The sequence below is a fragment of the Salmo trutta genome, chromosome 9, assembly GCF_901001165.1.
Source record: "Salmo trutta chromosome 9, fSalTru1.1, whole genome shotgun sequence".
NCBI classification, from domain to species: Eukaryota; Metazoa; Chordata; class Actinopteri; order Salmoniformes; family Salmonidae; genus Salmo; species Salmo trutta.
The window spans coordinates 3,013,643-3,036,464 of NC_042965.1; the positions used below are offsets into that span (position 1 = coordinate 3,013,643).

The window sequence follows — 22,822 nt, forward strand, 5'->3', positions numbered from 1 at the left end:
CTCCTAGACGTTTCCACATCACAATAACAGCACTTACTGTTGACCGGTGCAGCTCTAGCAGGGAAAATAATTGCCGAACTGACTTGTTGGAAAGGTGGCATCCTATGACGGTGCCACGTTGAAAGTCACTGAGCTCTTCAGTAAGGTCATTCTACTGTCAATGTTTGTCTATGGAGTTCGCATGGCTCTGTGCTCGATTTTATAAGCCTGTCAGCAATGGGTGTGGCTGAAAAAGCAAAATCCACTCATTTGAAATGGTGTCCACATACTTTTGCATATACAGTGCATTCGGAAAGTATTCAGACCCCTTGACTTTTTCCACATTTTGTAACGTTACAGCTTTATTCTAAAATGGATTAAATAAAACATGTTCCTCATCAATCTACACACAATACCCCATAATGACAAAGATGAAACAGGTTTTTAGAAATGTTTGCACATTTATTACAAATAAAAAACAGAAATACCTTATTATGATAAGTATTCATACCCTTGCTATGAGACTCGAAATTGAGCTCAGCTTCATCCTGTTTCCATTGACCATCCTTCAGATGTTTCTACCAACTTGATTGGAGTCTACCTGTGGTAAATTCAATTGATTGGACATGATTTGGAAAGGCACACACCTGTCTATATAAGGTCCCACAGTTGACAGTGCATGTCAGAGCAAAAACCAAGCCATGAGGTCAAAGGAATTGCCCATAGAGCTCCAAGACAGGATTGTGTCGAGGCACAGATCTGGAGAAGGATACCAAAAAATGTCTGCAGCATCGAAGGTCCCCAAGAACACAGTGGTCTCCATGATTCTTAAATGGAAGAAGTTTGGAACCACCAAGACTCTTCTTAGAGCTGGCCGCCCGGCCAAACTGAGCAATCGGGGGAGAAGGGCCTTGGTCAGAGAGGTGACCAAGAACCCGGTGGTCACTCTGACAGAGCTCCAGAGTTCCTCTGTGGAGATGGGAGAACCTTCCAGAAGGACAACCATCTCTGCAGCACTCCACCAATCAGGCCTTATTGTTAGAGTGGCCAGACGAAAGCCACTCCTCAGTAAAAGGCATATAACAGCCCGCTTGGAGTTTGTCAAAAGGCACCTAAAGGACTGTCAGACCATTAGAAACATTCTTTGGTCTGATGATACCAAGATTGAGCTCTTTATCCTGAAAGCCAAGCATCACGTCTGGAGGAAACGTGGCACCATCCCTACGGTGAAGCATGGTGGTGGCAGCATCACGCTGTGGGGATGTTTTTCAGCGGCAGGGAGTACGAGACAAGTCAGGATCGAGGGAAAGATGAACAGAGCAAAGTACAGAGAGCCTTGATGAAAACCTGCTCCAGGGCACTCAGGACCTCAGGCTGGGCCTAAGGTTCATCTTCCAACAGGACAACGACAGGACAACTCCTGCCAAGACAACGCAGGAGTTGCTTCGGGACAAGTCTCTGAATGTCCTTGAGTGGCCCATCCAGAGCCTGGACTTGAACCCGATCAAACATCTCTGGAGAGACCTGAAAATAGCTGTGCAGCAACGCTCCCCATCCAACCTGACAGAGCTTGAGAGGATCTGCAGAGAAGAATATGAGAAACTCCCCAAATACAGGTGTGCCAAGCTTGTAGCATCATGCCCAAGAAGACTCGAGGCTGTAATCGCCGCCTAAGGTGCTTCACCAAAGTACTGAGTAAAGGGTCTGAATACTTATGTAAATGTGAAATTTCAGTTTTATTTATTTGTTTAATTTGCAAAAAAATTCTAAAAGAATGTTTTCGCTTTGTCATTATGGGGTACTGTGTGTAGATTGATAAGGATTTTTTAAATGTAATTATTATTTTAGAATAAGGCTGTAACGTAACAAAATGTGGAAAAAGTCAAGGGGTCTGAATGCTTTCCGAATGCACTGTATAGTGTCGCTAACATGTTGGCTCACACATGCCAGGCAGTAGCCAACTACTGTAGTTAGCTAACAGTTAGAACATTGTGGACACCAAACGACGCCGCCAGCTAGACTCAGGAGCTCATGGGCTACCATAGCCAACTGATTAGACATGACAACACCATGGGCAACAATAACTGGCAACTAGTTCGTTTTCAGACAAATATGTTAAATTCATCGTTAGTTTATCCACCGACTACTGTATTTAGGAGGCTAGCTAAACTACTGAAATTTAGTTAGCTAGCTCACTGGCCAGGCAGTAGCCACTGCTAGCCAACTAATCATGGATTTCTTATTCTTTAATACAGTTGGGTCAACTTGATCATATCAAGCAACAGACAGTTTCTGAAAAGGTAAAAGTGCATCTGTCTAACATCACACGCCCCAGAAGGATCAACTAATCACCCAACGTAACTCATGAATATTAATGACTTTGCCCCCGGCTATCTTACGAAAGGAAATTTAGCTAACTGTACCTGATCAAAGCAGTCCCATTATAGTTTCCCTGAGGTTCTCCTATCAGGACATTCCTGGAGGCCTCAGCGATGCCCACCATTCCCAGGGCTGCACGGTCTCCCTGGATGGTGATTGTGGCCACCCCTAAAGACACACACCAACCCAGGGGACACAGTTCAGTCTAATGCCCTCCACTGGTGCTCCTTAAACACACCCCAGGTAGAAGTTGTCTCTAGGGACACATCTAGGACCAGCTTACTCTCCCCCAATCCTAACTGTAACCATTAGGATTGAAAATGACAAACTGACCTCAGATCAGCTTCTAGAGGAAAATGCATTCCTCTCCTCTCCATAGACCAGAGACTGTATGTGAGGCAGCCCAAAGATACTGACCGTTAATGGGGTCGATGACAGCACCACTCTCGGCAGCCAGGAGCTGGACAGTGAAGTTCTCGTCTCCCTCCAACACAGCGTCAGCCAGAGCCCGGAGCACCAATGTTTTCCTCAACTCTGTCTGAGGTTCACAAAGTCTCACATCAGTGTCTTTTCAACAAACTACGGTACATTTAGCATCAATTATTACCAAGCAGAGCAAAACACTGTCAACTGACTTACTACCATCTTCCCCTATGGCCACCCTAGCCCCACCCCCTACTGACCACACTGAAGACCAGTGTTCCGTTGAGAGGTGAAAGGTCATCCCGGGCCGCGTCCTCCAGCCGCCACACCAGTGTCACCGCCCCCTCTCCTCCCGCACTGCGCAACACTGTCAGCATTGCCATGGCAGCTGGGTCACTAGTGAACGCTGGCTCGCTGATAGTGACCTGAAAGGAGATTAGTTCGTTTAGCATAATGATGGTTTATAATAAAGTTGTATTTGATTAAGATAGCTGTATTCATCCTCTGTAGGGCAATATGCTGGGTATCTCACAGTCTGCTCTTGGAAGCCAAAACGTCCCAGCGGTGAATCGTTGGGGGGGATGGTGACGGTCACAGAGGTCCCCTCCCCCAGTCTGGCTCCACCAATCACACGCATTAGAGTCACACCGAAGCGCTCTGCAGACTCCACCTCCGTGTCATCCATGATAATGATGTCAATAAAGGCTTCACCCTGCAAACAGAACCAGAGTTTTTTACCTGAGGAATACAAGCCTCTTATCCTTTGTAGAAGCTCAACTAGACCAAGTGGATCATCGTGAGGTGACCTAACTTAACTAACTACGTAACCTAACCGGAGAAACTCTCTGGCCCTGGTTATAATCACTTTACCTGGCCGTCTTGAAAGGTGATATTCCCAGAAGCAGGAATGAAGTCATTGAGGCTGGCAGTGATTGTCCGAGCCTCCCAGTACACCACCACTCTCCCAGTCCTGCCAGCCAATCGCACCACAGGTAGGCGGAGAAGGTTCCCGGGCGGGGGCACCTCATAGGCCAGTACTCCTCCGGACTCTTCCTAAGAAGCCGATACAGAAACAGAGTTGAAGCATTAACACTTGAATAGGATTAAAATACCTATTTGTATTTAATCAATCGTTGGATCGAGTTATCAGATAACCTCTAAACTTTAGCATCATGTACAGTAGTTACTGTTGTAATGTGTTGTGAGATACTATAGAAAGGAATGGAGTGTTATACTTCAGCAGCATTGCTAACGTATGAACAGAGGGAGTAGTGTGATGTTTTCTCTGGTTGACCTGTGAGACGCTGAACTGCAGGACCCCCCGTGGGTCGTCGTTCTCCTGGATAGTGACCACAGCCACCTCCATGCCAGGCCTCTTCACACTGGGCTGGCCAGCCCCTGTCACCCCCCCCACCAGCTCCACGCCTGTGATGTTCACCAGGAAACTCTCAGCCAGCTCCGGAGCCTCGTCCTGGGGATATGCACGTGTGCATTCATTCGCACGCATGCGCATACACGCACGCATGCACACACAAACACACAAACACACACGCACGCATGCATACACACACAAACACATGCGCACACACACACACACACACACACACACACACACACACACACACACACACACACACACACACACAGCCCTGAGGACCTGAACTGTAAATGCTAAATCAGGAAGAAGGGAAACCATGTTTAAACACCCAACCCACAGCTTGTCCTTGTTCCACTTCTGAAGCAACTTTACTCTCAAAAATCACCTTAATAAATGCTGGCAGTTTGAGAGCACATTGAAATCAAGGCCTTGTTTTCAAGCTCCTCTCAGTCTAAACAAAACACAATTATAGTTACCATTAGTGGAGGTTAAAATAGCGACTCAGCACTGCAATTTACTGGGAACGGATCTATTCTGGGGTGACGGGAGATAAGTGGTGGGTTTCCTTGGTGGCAGGCCCAGCACTGGTGGTTTTAGGCCTGGTATGGGTCTTAGCTGTAGGCAGAAGGCACCCAGAACAGGCAGAAAGCCCGGCTGTTTACTGAACCAATCTAAATCCACACTGCTTGGGTGGGAGAGGGGAGGCGAGGTAAAGAGAGGGGAGAAGAGGAGAGGAAAAGAGGGGAAAGTAGAGAGGATTCTACTGTACTGTCCTCAAGCGTCCCAGGAGGACACCTGGTGATTATTTGTCGATAAAGTCATATTCTATTATTTTCGTACCGGCAGGATGGTGATGGTGACAAGAGCCATGGTGGCATTCTCCTTCATGATGACGGTGTCCTCCCGGGATGTGTAGTCCTGTGGGGTGCTGGCCTGGTTGGAGGGGGGCTGGGACAGGGCCGGTCTGGTCTGGTAGTGGACCGCCACCTCCCCAGACACTCCCTGCTCTCTCACAATGGTGAGGGTGACATTAGTGGGACTCTCTGAGGTGAAAGCAGAGGCAAACATGGACAAGGAGCGTCAGACGACACACATAGGTAGCCTAGTGGTTAGAGCGTTGGACTAGTAACCGAAAGGTTGCAAGATCGAATCCCCGAGCTGACAAGGTAAAAATCTGTCGTTCTGCCCCTGAACAAGGCAGTTAACCCACTGTTCCTAGGCTGTCATTGAAAATAAGAATTGGATCTTAACTGACTTGCCTAGTTAAATAAAGGTAAAAATACATTTCAAAAAATAAACATAAACCTTACCGTCTGTGCAAGGACAGAAACAAATTTGGATAATGAGTAGAAATGAGTCCTACCAATGTCATAGCTCCTGTCAAATAAGTTGTGACCACTTATGACAACCTACCATACACTTTAGACAAGTAACCAAACACTTTAGTAGCTTTAAAAATGGACATGGTTCAAATATGGCTTTTTGTTGTCCTTGATGTGTAAGGTAATTGCATATGACTTGTTCTTTAACTATACATAATTGAACATGTTTCTTTCCTGTATAAATACATGAATATATATATTGTTTAAAGTCAATCTAAACAGCTGGCCTCTTACTCTGGGGCTCCTGTGTGTGGAGGTACTGGGAGTCCAGGTGCCAGCCTATCACCCCATAGGGCGAACCGTTGGGCAGGATGGTGAGGAGGGCCTGTGCCCTCTGTGGGTCAATCAGCGCCCCCCTGGAGAGCTGGTCTAGGCCCACTGTGGTGACATCCAAAAGGGTAAGGGTGACCCTCTCCCTCAACTCAGGAAAGCTGTCTGCTACCACGGTCATAGAGATGGTAGCCACCACCTGGCCCTCAGAAAACGTCACCTGAGATCGAAAACAAAATGACGGCGGATGATGTCAATTCACAACCAATGAACTAATCAACCTAAATTGGAAATTTCACATCAGTAAGTTGTTCTGTACTTCTTCTATTTCTCTACGTCTACATTTTCCTCAAAGTTAACAGTGAAAGAGATAATCCTGAGAGAGAGAGAGAGCGAGCCTCACCACTCCTGAGGTGGGAAAGACGTCTTCCAGACTGCCGTTGGCTGCCCAGTGGACGGTCAGTCTGCCGAAGGTCCCTCTCCTCCTCTCAACACTCAGAGAGATAGGGTTGCTCCTCTCCAACTCTTCTACTTCCACAGATAGAGAGCCCTGGAGAGAGGCAACGTCAGTGTGTAATATAATGTAGATTTGACCATTCAAATGTATTTGGAACACCGATAAATAAAAACGTGAACACATATATATTTATAAATATATAAATGCAAGTGACAAAAAAAACCTCATTTGAAATGCACTGTGAACCACAGTTAATCGACAGAGGAGGGTACCTGTGCAAAGCCTATGACTCCATGGGCGTCGTCATTGGTTGGAATAAGCACGGTCATCTGACCACCAAAGCCAATCTCAGCCCCTCCCTTGGGATTTCTTAGGACCACACGGAACTGTTCTTCCTCTTCCGGGGCATCGTCGTCGACGATGTTCACCGCAATCTCCAACTCCCGGTCGCCGGGTGTGAAACGCAACTCGCCATAGCTGAGAGTTTGGCGGCAGAGAGCAAACGGACGACGGTCAGAGAAGACAACCCCGAAGAATGAACGGGGGAGCAACAGCACACTTGTGTGACAACGAAACAACGCAAATGAACATTTGCCCAAAGTTTGATCAAACTAATGATCAATACCTCTGGTCAGAATGTAATGGGTTGCCATGGGAACAGTGGGGCATCATAGGTACCTGGGTACGAAGTCAGAGTGGTTGGAGACCGTGGTGAGCTCATACAGGGTTGAGCCTGAGGGCTCGGTGGCTGCTATGAGGCTCTTGGTGGTGTTGAAGTAGGGTAGAGGTAGAGAAAGGAAGTGAGAGGCTGAAGGAGACCTGAGCACCATGGCAAACAGACTGATGTCAGACCTCCAGGAGTACAGCGCTGAGCCATTCCTCCCCGCCAGCAGGACATGGGCTGAGAGAGACACATCTTTAGTGGGTAAACAGGGATAAGTTGTGAAATTGTTAGATATTACTTGTTAGATATTGCTGCACTGTCGGAACTAGGAGCACAAGCATTTCATTACACCCGCAATAGCATCTGCTAAACAGGTGTAGGTGACCAACACAGTTTGATTTAATTTGATAAGACTGCAAATGTTAAAGATTTGTAGGGTCGTCATCATTATAGTCACCATCATCATCGTCACCCCCATCACCGTGATCGTCATCGTCATAATCAGTTGTAACTCTGATAGTACTGATTGAATGATAACACTTAGGGGTCTCTGAGTTGACCCGTGTGAAGAAAGTTGACCATCATTGCGTGTGTGTGTACTCACTGATCCCTGAGGGAAGGGTGAAGGGGTGGGCAGAGCCCAGGCCAGGGTGGGGGATAGACTGGCTGTGCTGGGGGAACTGCTGCGTGGGTCCCCATACAAACACCTCACAGGAGGGAGAGGAACCTGAGGATAGGAACACACACACACACACGCGCGCGGATGAACGCACCCACCCACGCATGCACGCACACACGCACGCACGCACACACACACACACACACACACACACACACACGCACGCACGCACACACACACAGAGCTTTATGTTAGCACTCTATTCTTTCACGAGGAGGTTATGTTAAGCATGGGCCATGCTGACACACCCAACTACTATAAATTACACACCCTGAGCCTTTCTGTGGTTTCCCTATGGCCGACTACAGTGAGCCTTCCAGTAAACTCACAGCATAGAGCCTACCTACTTCGCTTATGTGGATTGTGGTCTGTGGTGTTTCATCAAAACATACATAAATACATGCTCCAATATACATTAGGACCTTTGGCGCCTTACTCCCTCCCATCTGTGCACACAGATCATGTTTTGTCTTTAGTAGACTGGGGACACATTGACTATGCCTTACGTATCATAACTGCAGTACACCATCTCTGCACCACATGCGCCCTTTCAGAGTGAGAACAAAAATGGCACTGTAGCAAAACGTCAACATAGAAGATTGTATTTGTGTTTGCAATCAACAGAGGTTACAAAGGGCATGGTTCGTAGAGGAGGTCACGTGAGGTCACCTTCAGTGACGACCAATAGGAGAATGTCTGCTCCCATGGTGAGAGACTCCACTTGTCGAGCTCTGCTGCTGACAGGCAGAGGCCTGGGGTTCTGGAAGTGTCCTTGACTCCACTGGAACAGTACACAGCCGTCCTCAGTCTCTTTCCCCACACAGGCAGCCAGGTAGAGACTGGTCCCGTGGGAGAACAGAGACACACTGAGGACACCCTGAAGCTCCAGGCTCTGATGAACAACAAAGGTACTCCCAGTCCGAACAAACACCTGGTAGAAACAAGAGGAGTTAGCTACTAGCTAGTCGAAATCAACTCCAGGTGGTGTGGACTCGATCCATTGGGCGTTTTTGATTGGAATGACAACAGTAATGTGGTAGTGTACATATGGGTATCATGATCTATGACACCTGTGTGGTACTGTACCGGTATGCCTCACAGGTTATGGCAAGTCATGTTCATTTTAACCCCCAAACTCACCTGGCTCGAGGCAATCAAGTAGTCTCTTCCTTCAACGGAGAAGTGTTTGACATCAAGAGCTTCAACAGCCAACGTTTGTTCCTAGGGGGGGAAAGGGTTGAATTTGAATGAAATGAATACAATACTCAACATAATGCCACTGCCATTGAGTGACTGTTATAAAGGACGTATCATAGGAACATAAGGCCAGTGACCGTGTAGATCTTACATCATCTTAACAGGTCGAAAACAAATCATTAGGACCCCAAATGAATCGACAACCATCAAGCCAAAGAAGTGAGGGGCTTCACCAGTGTAAGGTTGTGGTCCGGCTGCACTCTGAACAGGCTGAGGTTGGCGGCAGGGGAGTCAGTGTGGCCTCCGTGTGTGATCGCTACATTGTGCGAGCCGTTCACAGAGAAGCCCACACACACACTAGGGTCCTTGATCCTCACCGACTGAAAACACAAGAGATTCAGAGAGAGATTCAGAGAGAGATTCAGAGAGAGATTCAGAGAGAGATTCAGAGAGAGAGAGAGAGAGAGAGAGAGAGAGACAGAGAGAGATCATACATTTGCAATCCTGAGTGACCATGATATTGAGTTATGCATGTGTGGATGCAACACAAAGTAAGGCAGTTACCTAAAAGCTATTATGGGTTGGTGGTTTATGTCTTCCTTCCAATATTCACTCCTACACTTTCTTCCTTCTTTGCCTCCTATGTAGTTCAACTACTGCACCGATGAAGTTTGACCTTTGATCTCTGACTCTACACATAGGCTAATGTTTAGATGAATGACATCTCTCTCTACAAGTCCCCTTTCTGTGATTGGTTAACTGCCTGTAGAGGAGAAGTGATAGACAGCACCAACCTACTCGCTGTTCCACACGCCAGGACTGAAAGATGCAACAAATCCCCCCCCATACCCTACTTCTGCCACCTAATTGATAAGATCCTTTGACTCTTCTCATCTAAATAATGTGTAATTGTTAATTTTCTAATGTTAGTCCATATCCATTTATTTCATTGTCTATGACCGCAATGTGGGTATTAAAAAATCCTGAACTTGAACTAGATTACCTGTATAGGTACCAACACCCCCTGCCACCTGTACAGAGTGGCGTGGCTCTGGGTGGAGCCGCCAGGGGAGGGCATGTCCAACCTCATGGCCAGAGGAGAGGCACCATCAGTCAGGGAACACCAGCCTGAGGTGGGGGTCTCTGAGAAGATCTGATACACTGCCATCACTGGAAGAGTCCCCTCTGAAAATAGACTCGTACAATCACTGTATATCATGGTAAACAAGTGAACACAGACTCAGAACGGAAATTGCCACTGGATTGTGTAGTGTGGATATAATGACATTAACTGTGTGTGCAGAAGCAGAGTTTCTAGCCCGTCTTACCCATGGCAATGGCTGTGTCCGACTGGGTCTCCCACTCCACACTGACCGCTGCCTCTAGACCGTTACTGCGGGACACAGTCAAGAACACAGTCCTACCACCCTCTTCTCCCACCACAGAGCTGTCAGTCCTGTAGAGATAGACGTACATGTGTGAGTGTGTGTGTGCGCACGTGCGTACTTACATGTGCATGTGCGTGTGTGCATGCATGCATGCATACTTGCATGTGTGTGCACGCATGTGTTTGTGCTTGCATGTGTGCGTTTGTGTGCTTGCATGTGTGCGTTTTTGTGCTTGCATGTGTGTGTGTGTGAGCACATGCTCACCTATTGAGGGAGGGTGCGATGCGGAAGAGGCCCAGCGGGGCGGAGTTCTGAAGCACGGTGATGAGTGTGTGGAGTGTGTCTCCAAGCCGCGCCCCTCCCGTTGGATTGGACAGAGTTACCGTGAACGTCTCGTTCACCTCGGGCTCAGCATCCAGAACCGCCCAGATCTCCAGAGTCTAGAACATCACATCACGCAGGAACGTCAGAGAATGTCAACACATCAGAGAATGTCAAAATGAGAATATGAAGGGCTTTATAGGCTGAAACACATCAGGAAAAAGATTCTTGCCCTTGCCTATATATCAATTCAATCTATTCTCAATCCTCCAATATATCTTCAACCTATTCAATCAGTTCTCCTGTATATCTTCTAGACTGACTGAAGTCCATGGTCCCCTTCACCTTGAACCTGACTCCGTCCTCCAGCTCCACAATGCCCTGCCAGGGCATGAGGTCGTCCTGGGCCAGCGTTCCGTTGGCATCTGTAATGGTGAACTGGACGTTGACGGTACCGAAGGTGCCCTGGGGTGGGTCACGCACCACGTACAGGGTGGCCACGCTCTCCCCCAGCCCGGACACCGACGTGGGTTCCCTCAACAGGAAGTGCTGGCTGCTGTTGAAGGAAATGACACCGTGGCCGTCGTCGCTGGCCAAGATGCTCACCATGGCTACGGAGACATGGGACAGGGGAGACGGGGAGAGCAGTTTTCACCAGGGCTCTTGTCGAATTTGTGAAATCAATCAACAATGTCTGTGAAACCATAGGTACGTAGACTACACAATAATGGCCTTCAATAAAATACAATATAAAACATGTGTGGTGAACATGCATGATGCTACAGGCTTCCAGAACATCCTACCTGTGGTATTGTCTCCCAGCTCCAGCCCAGACGATGGATTAGCCAAAACCAGCTGGAACCTTTCAGCTCCCTCTGGGATGACGTCATCAACGATCTGAACCTCAACAAACTTGTGCCTCTCCCCATCAGCGAAGTGGAGCATCTGAAAGAATAAACAAAAACGTGTGAACTCACAATGACAAGGCGTGTTTAGTCTCACTGGTGGGGCCCAGAGTTTTTCCCGGTCAGAACAAAATGGTCAGGGAAAATTCCTGGCCCTACTCATTAAGAACTCTGATTGGTGGTTTAGTGGGTTAGGGGCACGGCCTCACCGACGGAGTGGCGTTGTAGTCCAGGCCCAGCTGAGCTTCCAGGTTCTGAGCGTAGAAGACGAGCGAGACGTTTCCGTGGGTTCCCGCGCTCCTGTAGGCCACCAGGCTCAGCACGCCTATGGTCTCATTTACCTCGAAGCTACAAGGGAAAACACACAACCAAACACAACCAAACATCAGATGTGTCTGCCACTAGAGGTAAGAGAGTAAGGATTTACTTGCTATGGCTATAATATGTGCTTGTCTTACCCATCTACCTGAAGACGGATGCAACTGTAAGTCACTCTGGATATAAGGGTCTGCTAAATGACTAAAATATAAAATGTCGTAACTTGGGTGACTTGTTGATTGACAGCCATGAAAGGGGAAAGAAAAACAGATCCTACTAAAAAAGGTGAGAGCAGTGTCGGCTTTTCCCAACCAAGCAGTCCGTGTGAGGAAAAACGTGGTAGAGTAGAGGGAGTGCTTTTGGGTATATCTGCACAACCACAGGTGCTCTTAGAAACAGAGGGCATCTCGTAAATGGAGAGAAAGGGGCCAAAAGGGGAGGAAAATCACTGTGAATGAGAGGTTGAACACAGAGCCACTCACTTAGTGTTTGTCCATTCAATGACACCTCGAATTCCATCATTGGCGTCAATGCTGATTTCTGCCACCAAACCCTGGGTGTCTGAGGAGAAAAGGCACCATTACAATGGGAATGGTAGCTCATGTCCTAAAGTCTTGTTCCAGTAATACTATCACAAAAAAAAACTAGCATTAGCTTCAGCATGATCACTATGATTGCAAAACGTGGGCCAGAGCATCTAAAGAGGATATGAAGCACTTGTTTGACGCTACAACAGGAGCACAAGATGAGGAGACGAGGGCCATTCACTTTTCACATGCAGCCAGCTGAGAGTTGGAGTATGTGTTGACTGATTTCTAATGTCCTTACTGTCTGTCTGTCTGTCTGTCTGTCTGTCTGTCTGTCTGTCTGTCTGTCTGTCTGTCTGTCCTTACTGTCTGTCTGTCCTTACTGTCTGTCTGTCCTTACTGTCTATCCGTCTGTCTGTCTGTCTATCCGTCTGTCTGTCTGTCTATCCGTCTGTCTGTCTGTCTATCCGTCCGTCTGTCTGTCTGTCTGTCTGTCTGTCTGTCTGTCTGTCTGTCTGCCTGCCTGCTCTGGGCACAGACAGCACGAGGGCCATTTAAAGCGTTTGGTTTGGCTTTCCCACTGCTCACCACAGTGTTTTTCAGCTCGACCCAAATCCCAACTGCCCCTCAATCACAGAGGCATCAATCAATCATAAGAACCGTAGCCACTGAGTGCTGGCAGGCAGATGGGCCCTATGCCTCTCCGGTCTGTGTTGTATTCTGTCTACTCGCTGTTTTCTGAAGTTACCCATTCATAAAATGGACTATGGTTAGGATTACACAAGAGGCAGTAGCGCTAATTACATTTTGGATATATTTGCAGATCAGTGATAAAACTGTGCCCGTTGAACGTAATGTAACGTACAGTGAATGAATCGCATATTAGCCATTATGCCATACTACACAATGCAAAGCATTATACTGTAATAAACACTAAATATATGTTACCTTTCAGTGTGAAATATACAACTTCTACTCATCACACAGAATGGAATAGAAGAGAAACGAAAGGAGAGAGGAGAAAATAAGAGATACAACACAGATTACACAGAATTGAACATGAAAGGGGAATTTACAGTACATAACAGGAAGTCTAGGGCAGAAGAAAAAAAGGAGTGGTTGGTAAACCCATCAAATGACATGTCGAACTAAAAGTGACGTATAGGATCGCTGTGGGAAAACCATACACATTTAGAATGCTTTGTTTGTGATTATTAACCTAGTTGCCCATTTCGGGACAATGCCAAACACAGCATACCTAGTTTAGGGGCAGGTGAGAGGGTGGTGATGAGTACTGCAGACGTAATGTTGACCAGGAAGAATTCCTGCAACTCGGGGACGTCATCCTGGAAAAATAAATGTATATCATTTGTATGACATATAGTCTGCTACATTTATACTGTTTTGAATTCTAGGAAAACTCAAATGAAATGAATAGGCATCCTAAACTTAGCCTACCAGAAAACCACCAGAGCCAAATATGACCGTGTTTGCTGTGGTGGCCAGAGTTGGAGACAATTCCTTTTCAATTCAGTCAATTTAGCAAGTAAACTGGCATTCCAATTCCCCCTAAAAACGCATAGAGAAGCATCGAGGAAAACGGAGCATTGACCAATTGGAATGTCAGCTTATTTCCTGAATTGACTGAATTCAAAAGGCATTGAGCCCAGCCCTAGTGGTGGCCTTACGTCTAGTATGATGATGGGGATGGCCACCGACGTCTGTCCATCCTGCAGGATCACTGAGCCCGACGCAGGGAGGAAGTCCTGTCCTGGTTCAGCGAGGCCGCCGCCCCCTTCCACCTGGGACAGGTTCTGGAGGGACCCTCGGACCGTCTCATAGCTGATATTCACCGCCCCTGAACATAGAACAACAACACATACTTGGCTGTTAACAAACACATTTTCTTTAACATTAGATCGCGTAACAGTTAACCAATAGCAGTTAATGGGTGACATCTGATTAGTTAACATGGCGGCATTTGCGGCTAATCTTGTTTTGAGACAATAGATCAAATGTACAGTATAGTCACAACTTTTCTCCTCCTTAAGGCCTGGAGTTTTCCCTGGTCAGATCACGTGATCGGGAAAAACTCTGTCGCCGCTAGTTAGTCCCAAATCCCTATTCCAGACTGACCTGAAGCCACAAACTCTCTGTTGATGAAGACGTTCAGGATGCCGTCGCGCTCCTCTGTGCTCAGGCTGAGGGAGGATGGGGCGATGCTCAGCATCCCGAATGGCTCGTCACTGGTATCCACGGTAACCACAGCCTCGCGCCCCTGGATGTCCAGCGCTGCGTGACCCGTTACCAGAACACCTGGGGGACAGAACACTGATGGATAATATCCATACAAACACTAGTCACACTCATTTCCAGCCTTATAGGTTACGGGGTCAAACAGACTAAAAACTCTTTGCTATGGCAACCTCTATGCCTGATCCATGCTGCATAGAGTCATTGTAAACAAAAAACTTGCTCTTAAATGACTAGCATGGTCAAACTAAAAGTGAAATAAATAGAGATCCAAGTACATAGGAGTGGAATGTGCATGTTCAGTTATGTTTGTCAGCCAAGGCCAGGGAATGTGATTTACCGTAAGTGTGAATGTTGGACAGGACCACCCTATATTCTTCATTCTCCTCAGGTGTTGCGTCTTCAAGTAGCTGGAGGACTATGGTAGCGTTCAGTGTTCCCTGTGTGAGGGACAGGAGACGCTCGAACAACAAGTACCATATACACCAGAATGAACCGAATACTAGACGCGGCATGTAAACCATGAGACGGACTCCAGTCAAAGACGTTTCTTGAGGAGTTACCCTGGTCAGTTTGTTTACCTCGGTGAAGAATAGTAGTCCTGAGGTATGTGTAAAGGTCCTGGCAACACGGGGGCCTTGGATGGCCCAGTCCACGGTGGCGTTCCCCAGACCAGGAGCTGTCCTGGTCACCAGCAGGGACAGCATCTCCCCTACAACACGCACGCACGCGCACACAGGCACACACGCACGTTAGTCACCTTTTAATGTAATACATATGGCGCAACATGTCAAGCTGTATTTGGAACTTGCACTGGATTATACAGTGTGCCTTCCTGTCTCCGTGAAATGTTAAGGTTATTTCTCATTGCCAAATCCTTGTGCAAAATGTTGCCCATAGTTTGCTGTTTTAGATTATTAGACCAGGATACAGGCTTTGATTACAGCCTTACGAAGGTCTTTCCTTAGCTACTGTAGGTGGTTCGGAAAGAATCAATCCATTAGGAAGTGGTGTAAGTATTCGCCACAGATAAGAGTGGAAGGGCTCTGTCATGCATACCCGATGAGCCATGCCTGGACCTATCTACATGTGCCACCTGTTGCAGCATGCTCCTCCCACTATCCCTTGCATTCCCTCACTAATTCATTGGATGTTTCCGAACGCACAGAGAGCGAAGTGATGAGGTTGAGGAACGGTAGCTGTGTTGCCCTCCACAAACAGCACGTGTATGAATTTGTGATCACAAAGCCAGGATATTCAAAAGAAGAGAAATGCAATGTTCAGCTTACTACAGTTGCTGATGCATTATGATGTTGTGATGTGCTGATGTGTTATTATCAGGGGAGGCAGGGGTCATTATGTCATTAGTGGCTGCTTGGTAAACTGGCTCGGTGCCGAGCTAAATAATTCACACAGTGATTCAGTTGACGCTTGCTTCATTGAAGCGACGTACAGGGTCCCCTGTACTACACCCACCCTCTCTGGCCATGACAGAGCGTGAGACTGCGTGGAAGCCCACCACCCCCGCCACGTTGTCGTTGGCCAGGATGACGATGGTGACCGTGTCGGAGCTGGGCAGGATCCGGCTGCCTCCCGCCGTCTTCACCAAGCCAACCATCAGGGTCTCGCTGTCCTCTGGCTCCGAGTCATCCACGATCACTATCTCAATGGTCTTCTTCAAATCGCCTTTGGATGGAGAGAACACAATATACTGTATATCAACATAACATTCATATCCAAAAAGCATTATGCAGTACTAGCTTTTAAACCTACCGTCGGCAAAGACAAGCGTTTCCCCCGTCCCGGTGAAGTCAGTGTTGGGTGTAGCCATTCCGCCCACGAACCTCCACTCCACTGTCACCTGTCCTAGGCTGCCCCCCCTCCTCTCTATGACCAGGGGTACTGAGACGCGTGGCTCCTCTCTCACCTCCAGATAGATCCCATCCTCTGTAGCGTTAGGGCTGAGGCTGTAGATGAGAAACACCCCAAAGGCATCCCCGTTCATGCCTATGGTGACCACTGCCTTGTCTGGTTGCCCTATGGAGGGCAGGTTCTTCTCAGCCACGGTCAAGTTGACCAGCTCCACCTTCAGGATGCGGATGGAGAAGCTCTCATCCATCTCTGGGAGTTTGTCCGTCAGAATGGGAACGGTCAGGTTGGCTACACCCGAGCCGTCTTCCAAGATGGCCGTCTGCGCTGTCATGGCGGTGTAGTCACTACCCGCCACGGCCTGCGAGCTGAAGAGAACGGCGGCGGCCGTGGTGTTTTTGGTATAGGTGAGGGTCTGGGCGGACGCGGTGAGCTGGGCAGCCCCGCTGGTCACCCAGGTGCAGGAAGCCATGGGGGATGAGCCCCCAGGGGGAGACAGGGAGAAGGCCTGGCAGGCCTGCTCCCTCAGGCAGACTGCAGCACAGGCAGCCAGGGGGTCTCCCTGAGAGCTGACGTTGACTGGCCTGCGGGGGGCGCCAGAGGGTACTCCTGACACCGGGGGATTGTAGTACAACAGCAAGTCCTGGCCCTCAGTCTGGGCCATGCTCACTATGTCTATCTCTGAGGTGCTGTACAGGACCTCCACTTGGCTAAAATGACCACCGCTGATGCGATGAAGGAGTGGGAGAGAGAGAGAGAGAGAGAGAGAGAGAGAGAGAGAGAGACAGAGAGTTAGTTAAGAATTCTATTTGAATAGTAGCAATATGTCGATTCACTGCAAATTCCAAGGTAAGGAGATGCAATAATACAGCAAGAGGACAGAACTAAAACTTAAGGACAAACCTTCGACGGACAGTAATGTTGGCCATAAAAATTCCCTCGAGAGGTTCCTGCACACGATACACAGACTGGTCAAAGTAGACCGTCCCATACGGGTTGTCATTGGCTGGGACAGTAATATTGATTGTTTTGTCTATTCCAAGGTTTCCTCCATTAGTGGCACTAGTCAATTCCACCTTGATTATCTGAAAAGCACAGAACGTTTAGAGGAAAAATGACAGACTGTATATTATATTGGCCTCTACATTATATAGTAAATATAATTATACAAATCCTTTCTTTGGCAAAAAAATAAGAACAATGTTATGAAATGAAAGAAAAAAAAGATTGCGTTTCTTACTTCCTCAATTTCCGGCACATCGTCTGCTAGGACCTCGACTTTCAACGTCTTAATGGTTTCTCCGGGCGCAAAGACCACCTCTCCTGACACAGGCCGGAGGTCCCCTACTGCTGCTCTGCCGTTGACCGTGGCTCGCCACTGGATAGCCACGGTCCCTATGGTCCCAGCATTACGCACTATGGGCAGTGTCACCTCAAAGGAGTTCGCCCCTGGCTCCTCTACGGTGACAGGAGCAGCCTGAAATTCTAGGGAACACAAACAGTACTTTTATGAGGTCTAATGTCATTTGTTGACAAAGGAAAGATGCCGGAATCTTCAGTGGGCTCTTTTAGACTAAAATACAGTTTGCTGATGTAGTCAGTATCGTGCATATACTGTAATCTGATTTGAATGAGCAATTGTATATTTTAGCACTATATTTAAGACTAGTATAGTGTGTGTGTGTGTGTGTGTGTGTGTGTGTGTGTGTGTGTGTGTGTGTGTGTGTGTGTGTGTGTGTTTCAAGGTTTCCGTTTTCTGTTTTCCGTTTGGTGCCGGCAAGATTTTTATTTACCAGGGCGGACATTTGAGAAATTGACCAGACACCCATTTACACTGGCTGTTCATTTTGGGGCAGCAGATGGTTAGAGCGCTGGGCCAGTAACCGAAAGGTCGAATCCCTGAGCTGACAAGGTCAAAATCTGTTGTTCAGCCCCTGAATGAGGCAGTTGACCCACTGTTCCTCGGTAGGCCGTCGTTATAAATAAGAATTTTTTCTTAACTGACTTGACTAGTAAAATAAAGGTTAAATTAAAAAATATATATATAAAAAATTCCTTAACAGAATAAAAAATGTGCCTTTAAACGTACTAAAATGCAATAGAATGATGTTCTTATACCAACATGACAGGTTTAATTGAAAAGCAAAACATTGCCCATTGCGTCTTCATCGCTGCTATAAATAATAAATGAATATAATAAAAAAAATTGAAAAAACATTTAGGCTAGAAGAACCTGTCGCCCAAAGTAATAAAACATAATTTCGAAATATAATATTTGTATAATATAATTTCCGATCAACCTGTCCTATAGGGTATTTTTATGAACATTTTAATGAATACCGTAATTTCCAGACTATTGAGCGCACCTGAATATAAGCCGCACCCACTGAATTTAAAAAATATATATATTTTGAACATAAATAAGTCGCACATGTCTATAAGCCGCAGGTGCCTACCGGTACATTGAAACAAATTAACTTTACACAGGCTTTAATGAAACCCGGCTTGTAACAAAAATAAATAGGCTTTAACGAAACATGGCTTGTAACAAAAAAGAAAAAATTTGCAGTAAGCTTTAGTTGTCTTTTTGCACTGAGTCAATTCCTCACGCTGCTGTTTCCAACGTCTTATCATCATCGACTCATTAAGACCAAGCTCCCGTGCAGCAGCTCTATTTCCTTTTCCAACAGCCAGATCAATCGCCTTCAACTTGAAAGCTGCATCATATACATTTCTCCGTGTCTTTGCCATGATGAGGGTGACAAAATGACTACCGTAATCAGAATGATGGGAAGTTTGAGAGCGCTCAATTTAATCTAAACAGTAAACAAAAAAGTTGTTTGACCTTAACCCGTTCGGCAATTTCATTGGTCTAATGAAAGCTTCATGCCGCCAAAAAACTGAGCACGTCACAGAATGTGTTTTTTTTTAGAAAAAAATTTGAAAGCGGGAAAAATCCATATATTAGCCGCGTCGTTGTTTAAGCCGCGAGGTTCAAAGCGTGGGAAAAAAGTTGCGGCTTATAGTCCGGAAATTACGGTAAATAACAAAACATGGCTGTCTACGAACACAATAGTTTGCATCTAATTTACTTGCGTTTGTGGCGGACTTCGTCCTGCTCAAAGTGAGCAGCTGCTGTTGGGAAGTCAAAACTGTCCAAATCCTAAGAGCAGCTTGCGATGCGCATCAGCCTCAAATCTTCGTCAAAGTTTTTCCCCAGAAAATTTGTCCGGCAAAATTATCGGCAAATGTGAGTGCATTTCTGTGTGTGAGAGAGACGTGAGCTAACCGAAGGCCCCAAAGGGGTCATCAGAGGGCAGGATGGTTATGATGGTGCGAGTGAGCGCCCCCAGGCGAGCGCCCCCTGTGGTCACGTTGAGCAGCTCGATGCGGAAGGTCTCCTCCAGCTCAGGAATCACATCGTTGATGATGTAGATGGGAACAGGCTTACTGGTCTCCCCCTCCAGGAGAACCACGTCAGTGGATGCTACGCTGTAGTCGTCACCTGTGTTGACACACACATTGTTAGAAACACACATTATTACACACACACACACACACACACACACACACACTTACAAACATGCGCACGCACGCACGCACACACACTGTACATGCTTAGCAACATAACAAAACACTATTGAGATAAAATGTAGACCAGACTTACCAACTCTGGCAGTCATTGGTACGGCCCTGAACTTCACGGACACGTCAGCAAAAATTCCCCCGGTGCGTGTCACATTGATGATGGGTCCGACATAGTACTCAGCTACACTGACCGCCGGGGCAGACAGCTGCAGGAACCCAAAGGCGTCATCACTCGCCTCCACTATCACCTGGGCCACGATCTCAGCCTTCGGACCAAGACGAGGAGACCGGGCTACTAGGAAAGATAGAAACATGGAAAAGCGGATGGTTTGACAAAAATCTCATATTCCAGCTACAAATGTTGACCGTGTGACGACTATAGGCCCAGAGATTCATAGTCGGGACGTGGAAATGTGGCAGCGACTTACTTAGTCTCTCCTGCTCTCCTTCTATGAGATTGACACTGATCAACTCCACGAACACAGACTCGTCCCTCTCAGGGTCATCGTCATCCAGCACTCGAAGGGTTACGTTAGCCTCACTCTGATTGGCCGTGAACACCACTGACTCCAGGAGGGGGACGAAGTCGTTCCCCTCACTGGCCCTGCCCACACCCGGGGTCATGAAGGGGGCGGTGTCAGCCTCACTCAGTGTTCCGTACGTCACGCGTACCTTTCCCATCAGCCCCCTCTGCCTGTGGATGGTGAGGATGACCAGGGTGTGGCCCTCGGGCAGGCGCACTGGCCTGCTGCTGTCTGAGAACACAAACACTCCGTAGGGGTCGTCACTGGCCAGCACTGTCACAGTGGCCTCAGTCCTCACAGCCAGACGCCCATGGGAGACGTTGACCAGGGACACGCCGAAGCTCTTGTCCAGCTCCGGCACCTCGTCCTGGGCCACCTGTAGCTCAATTTCCCCCCTGGTCTGGCCCACGTGGAAGGTGATGTTCCCGGCCCTGCTGATGAGGTCTTCCTTAGAGCTGTCCTCAGCCTCCCAGAATACAGTCACGTTGGATAGGGCACCGGATGACCGCACCACCTGATACGGGTAAAGAGGGAGTTTACAACCTAATGTCAGGGGAACACACATACACAGACAGACAGACAGACAGACAGACAGACAGACAGACAGACAGACAGACAGACAGACAGACAGACAGACAGACAGACAGACAGACAGACAGACAGACAGACAGACACGCACTGGCATAGAAACAGACACACACATGCACAGACAGACACACACACACACACACACACAATGACCTGCAGGAGCACAGTGCTGCGTCCCTCCTCAGGCTCGGTGCCGTTGACAGACAGTGAGTCCTGGCTGAACTGGAACAGTCCGTGTGCGTCATCAGAGGCAGCGATGGTCACGGTGATGTGGGCGGCGACTCCCAGGCTGGCTATATAGAAAAACCGTCAGACAACTGTAAAGGCTGCCCTTATTTTCATACTTACAATTTGTTCAAATGAGTCAGACAGTTTTTCCTAGTGTGCGATTTAAAACGAAATTCCAGTTGAATTCCATTGATCCACTTGAAATAATAGCACTGAACACCGCAGTGCATTGTGGGTTTTTAATCAGGTGGAGGGTGGACCCCGACAGAGAAACAATGAGCCTGGGGGGTCTGTGACATTTCTGGTCACCACTTACCACTGTTGCCCTCCACTCAATATAATGCCTATTTGCTTTTCCCACACCAATCTCCCTGGTCACTGCTCACTGGCCCCATTGCAATGTAAATACCATACACACAAATATACAGGCATGCAAACACACACACACACACACACACACACACACACAATACACAGGCTTAGGGGAAAAGGTGGAGTCTAAAAAGATGGGAGGGGCGGTGGAGGGGAAGGTGATCTTACCACGGTGGTGAGAGGACGGGAGGAAAAACTCAGTGTCACTTTCTCCACTGCCACTGCCTTCACTCCGAAGGAACTGATCCACTTTGAGATCGCACAGGATCACACCAGAGGAGTGGGAATCATAGGGGAGCACAGCACACCAGACCACACAGGAGGAGCACACAGGAGGAGCACACAGGAGGAGCACACAAACACACACAAGGACACAGGAAAAGGGTCAGTTAGAACAGGATCTCAGGGATGGGAAATACTGAAGGATGTGACTACAGGATAGGAAGGTGAACTCTAACAAGTATCTGAAGTAAGAGGAGGTAAAAAAGATCATCCCCAATTGGCCGATCAATCAACGAATCAATCAACCAATGGTATTTGTGTGTCTTACCTCCTCCACCAGGGTTGTAGAGTTCCACTCTGAACACTTTGTCCAGCTCTGGCACGGGGTTGTCTATGACCGTCACACTAACGTACTTGAAGCGTTCTCCTGGCAGGAAGTCTAGCACGCCATCTGAGTCCTGTTTGGGCCATGGAACAGGTACAGACAGATCAGGTAGGGAACAAGAGGTTCGCTTGGGTAGTTAGCATAAGCTCACTATCATTAGCTGTGTTTACACAGGCAACCCAATTCTGATATTTTTCCACTCAAAGATTTTTTTTCAGATCAGCTTTTTTGCCAATAATTGGGCAAAAGGTCAGAATTGGGCTGCCTGTGTAGACGCAGCCAAACAGCTATCCAAGGAGTGAGTCTAGTGACTCAAACACATTGGAATTGTCATCCATTATCATTTGGGCTTTTATTTACAGGTATGTCTTATTATTGTCTTCATCATTTCAAAATAAAAGCGCAACAGATAGCCAAGTATGAGGATTGAATAGGTAATGATTATGGGTGTATTCCTTATTAAACATACATAAGTAAATCACGCTTTATAAAGCATTGGTTTCTAAGGGTGATTTGTGTGAGAATA

General features: G+C 47.4%; 1 protein-coding gene across 2 annotated transcripts in view; it reads right to left on the bottom strand.

Moving 5' to 3' along the window:
• The window catches only part of adgrv1 (adhesion G protein-coupled receptor V1), a 191,703-nt gene that overhangs the window by 108,525 nt on the left and 60,356 nt on the right, over positions 1 to 22,822 (bottom strand). Inside the window, exons 25-62 of one of the 2 annotated variants that reach the window (XM_029762120.1) lie at positions 22,240 to 22,369; positions 21,858 to 21,938; positions 21,243 to 21,382; positions 20,406 to 21,015; positions 20,057 to 20,272; positions 19,679 to 19,894; positions 17,630 to 17,874; positions 17,293 to 17,474; positions 16,294 to 17,114; positions 15,997 to 16,206; positions 15,102 to 15,232; positions 14,861 to 14,960; positions 14,404 to 14,583; positions 13,956 to 14,125; positions 13,526 to 13,613; positions 13,216 to 13,239; positions 12,223 to 12,301; positions 11,632 to 11,770; positions 11,321 to 11,462; positions 10,863 to 11,128; positions 10,461 to 10,636; positions 10,137 to 10,264; positions 9,812 to 9,993; positions 9,042 to 9,188; positions 8,752 to 8,832; positions 8,281 to 8,542; positions 7,537 to 7,659; positions 6,947 to 7,169; positions 6,541 to 6,745; positions 6,215 to 6,361; positions 5,776 to 6,031; positions 5,000 to 5,202; positions 4,076 to 4,252; positions 3,652 to 3,834; positions 3,314 to 3,493; positions 3,042 to 3,206; positions 2,776 to 2,896; positions 2,403 to 2,526 (exon numbers count right to left, since the gene is read on the bottom strand). In XM_029762120.1, the coding sequence (XP_029617980.1) occupies positions 2,403 to 2,526; positions 2,776 to 2,896; positions 3,042 to 3,206; positions 3,314 to 3,493; positions 3,652 to 3,834; positions 4,076 to 4,252; positions 5,000 to 5,202; positions 5,776 to 6,031; positions 6,215 to 6,361; positions 6,541 to 6,745; positions 6,947 to 7,169; positions 7,537 to 7,659; positions 8,281 to 8,542; positions 8,752 to 8,832; positions 9,042 to 9,188; positions 9,812 to 9,993; positions 10,137 to 10,264; positions 10,461 to 10,636; positions 10,863 to 11,128; positions 11,321 to 11,462; positions 11,632 to 11,770; positions 12,223 to 12,301; positions 13,216 to 13,239; positions 13,526 to 13,613; positions 13,956 to 14,125; positions 14,404 to 14,583; positions 14,861 to 14,960; positions 15,102 to 15,232; positions 15,997 to 16,206; positions 16,294 to 17,114; positions 17,293 to 17,474; positions 17,630 to 17,874; positions 19,679 to 19,894; positions 20,057 to 20,272; positions 20,406 to 21,015; positions 21,243 to 21,382; positions 21,858 to 21,938; positions 22,240 to 22,369 (7,253 nt within the window). The remainder of the gene's footprint in view (positions 1 to 2,402; positions 2,527 to 2,775; positions 2,897 to 3,041; positions 3,207 to 3,313; positions 3,494 to 3,651; positions 3,835 to 4,075; positions 4,253 to 4,999; positions 5,203 to 5,775; positions 6,032 to 6,214; positions 6,362 to 6,540; positions 6,746 to 6,946; positions 7,170 to 7,536; positions 7,660 to 8,280; positions 8,543 to 8,751; positions 8,833 to 9,041; positions 9,189 to 9,811; positions 9,994 to 10,136; positions 10,265 to 10,460; positions 10,637 to 10,862; positions 11,129 to 11,320; positions 11,463 to 11,631; positions 11,771 to 12,222; positions 12,302 to 13,215; positions 13,240 to 13,525; positions 13,614 to 13,955; positions 14,126 to 14,403; positions 14,584 to 14,860; positions 14,961 to 15,101; positions 15,233 to 15,996; positions 16,207 to 16,293; positions 17,115 to 17,292; positions 17,475 to 17,629; positions 17,875 to 19,678; positions 19,895 to 20,056; positions 20,273 to 20,405; positions 21,016 to 21,242; positions 21,383 to 21,857; positions 21,939 to 22,239; positions 22,370 to 22,822) is intronic. The other variant, XM_029762121.1, reaches the window with a different exon arrangement.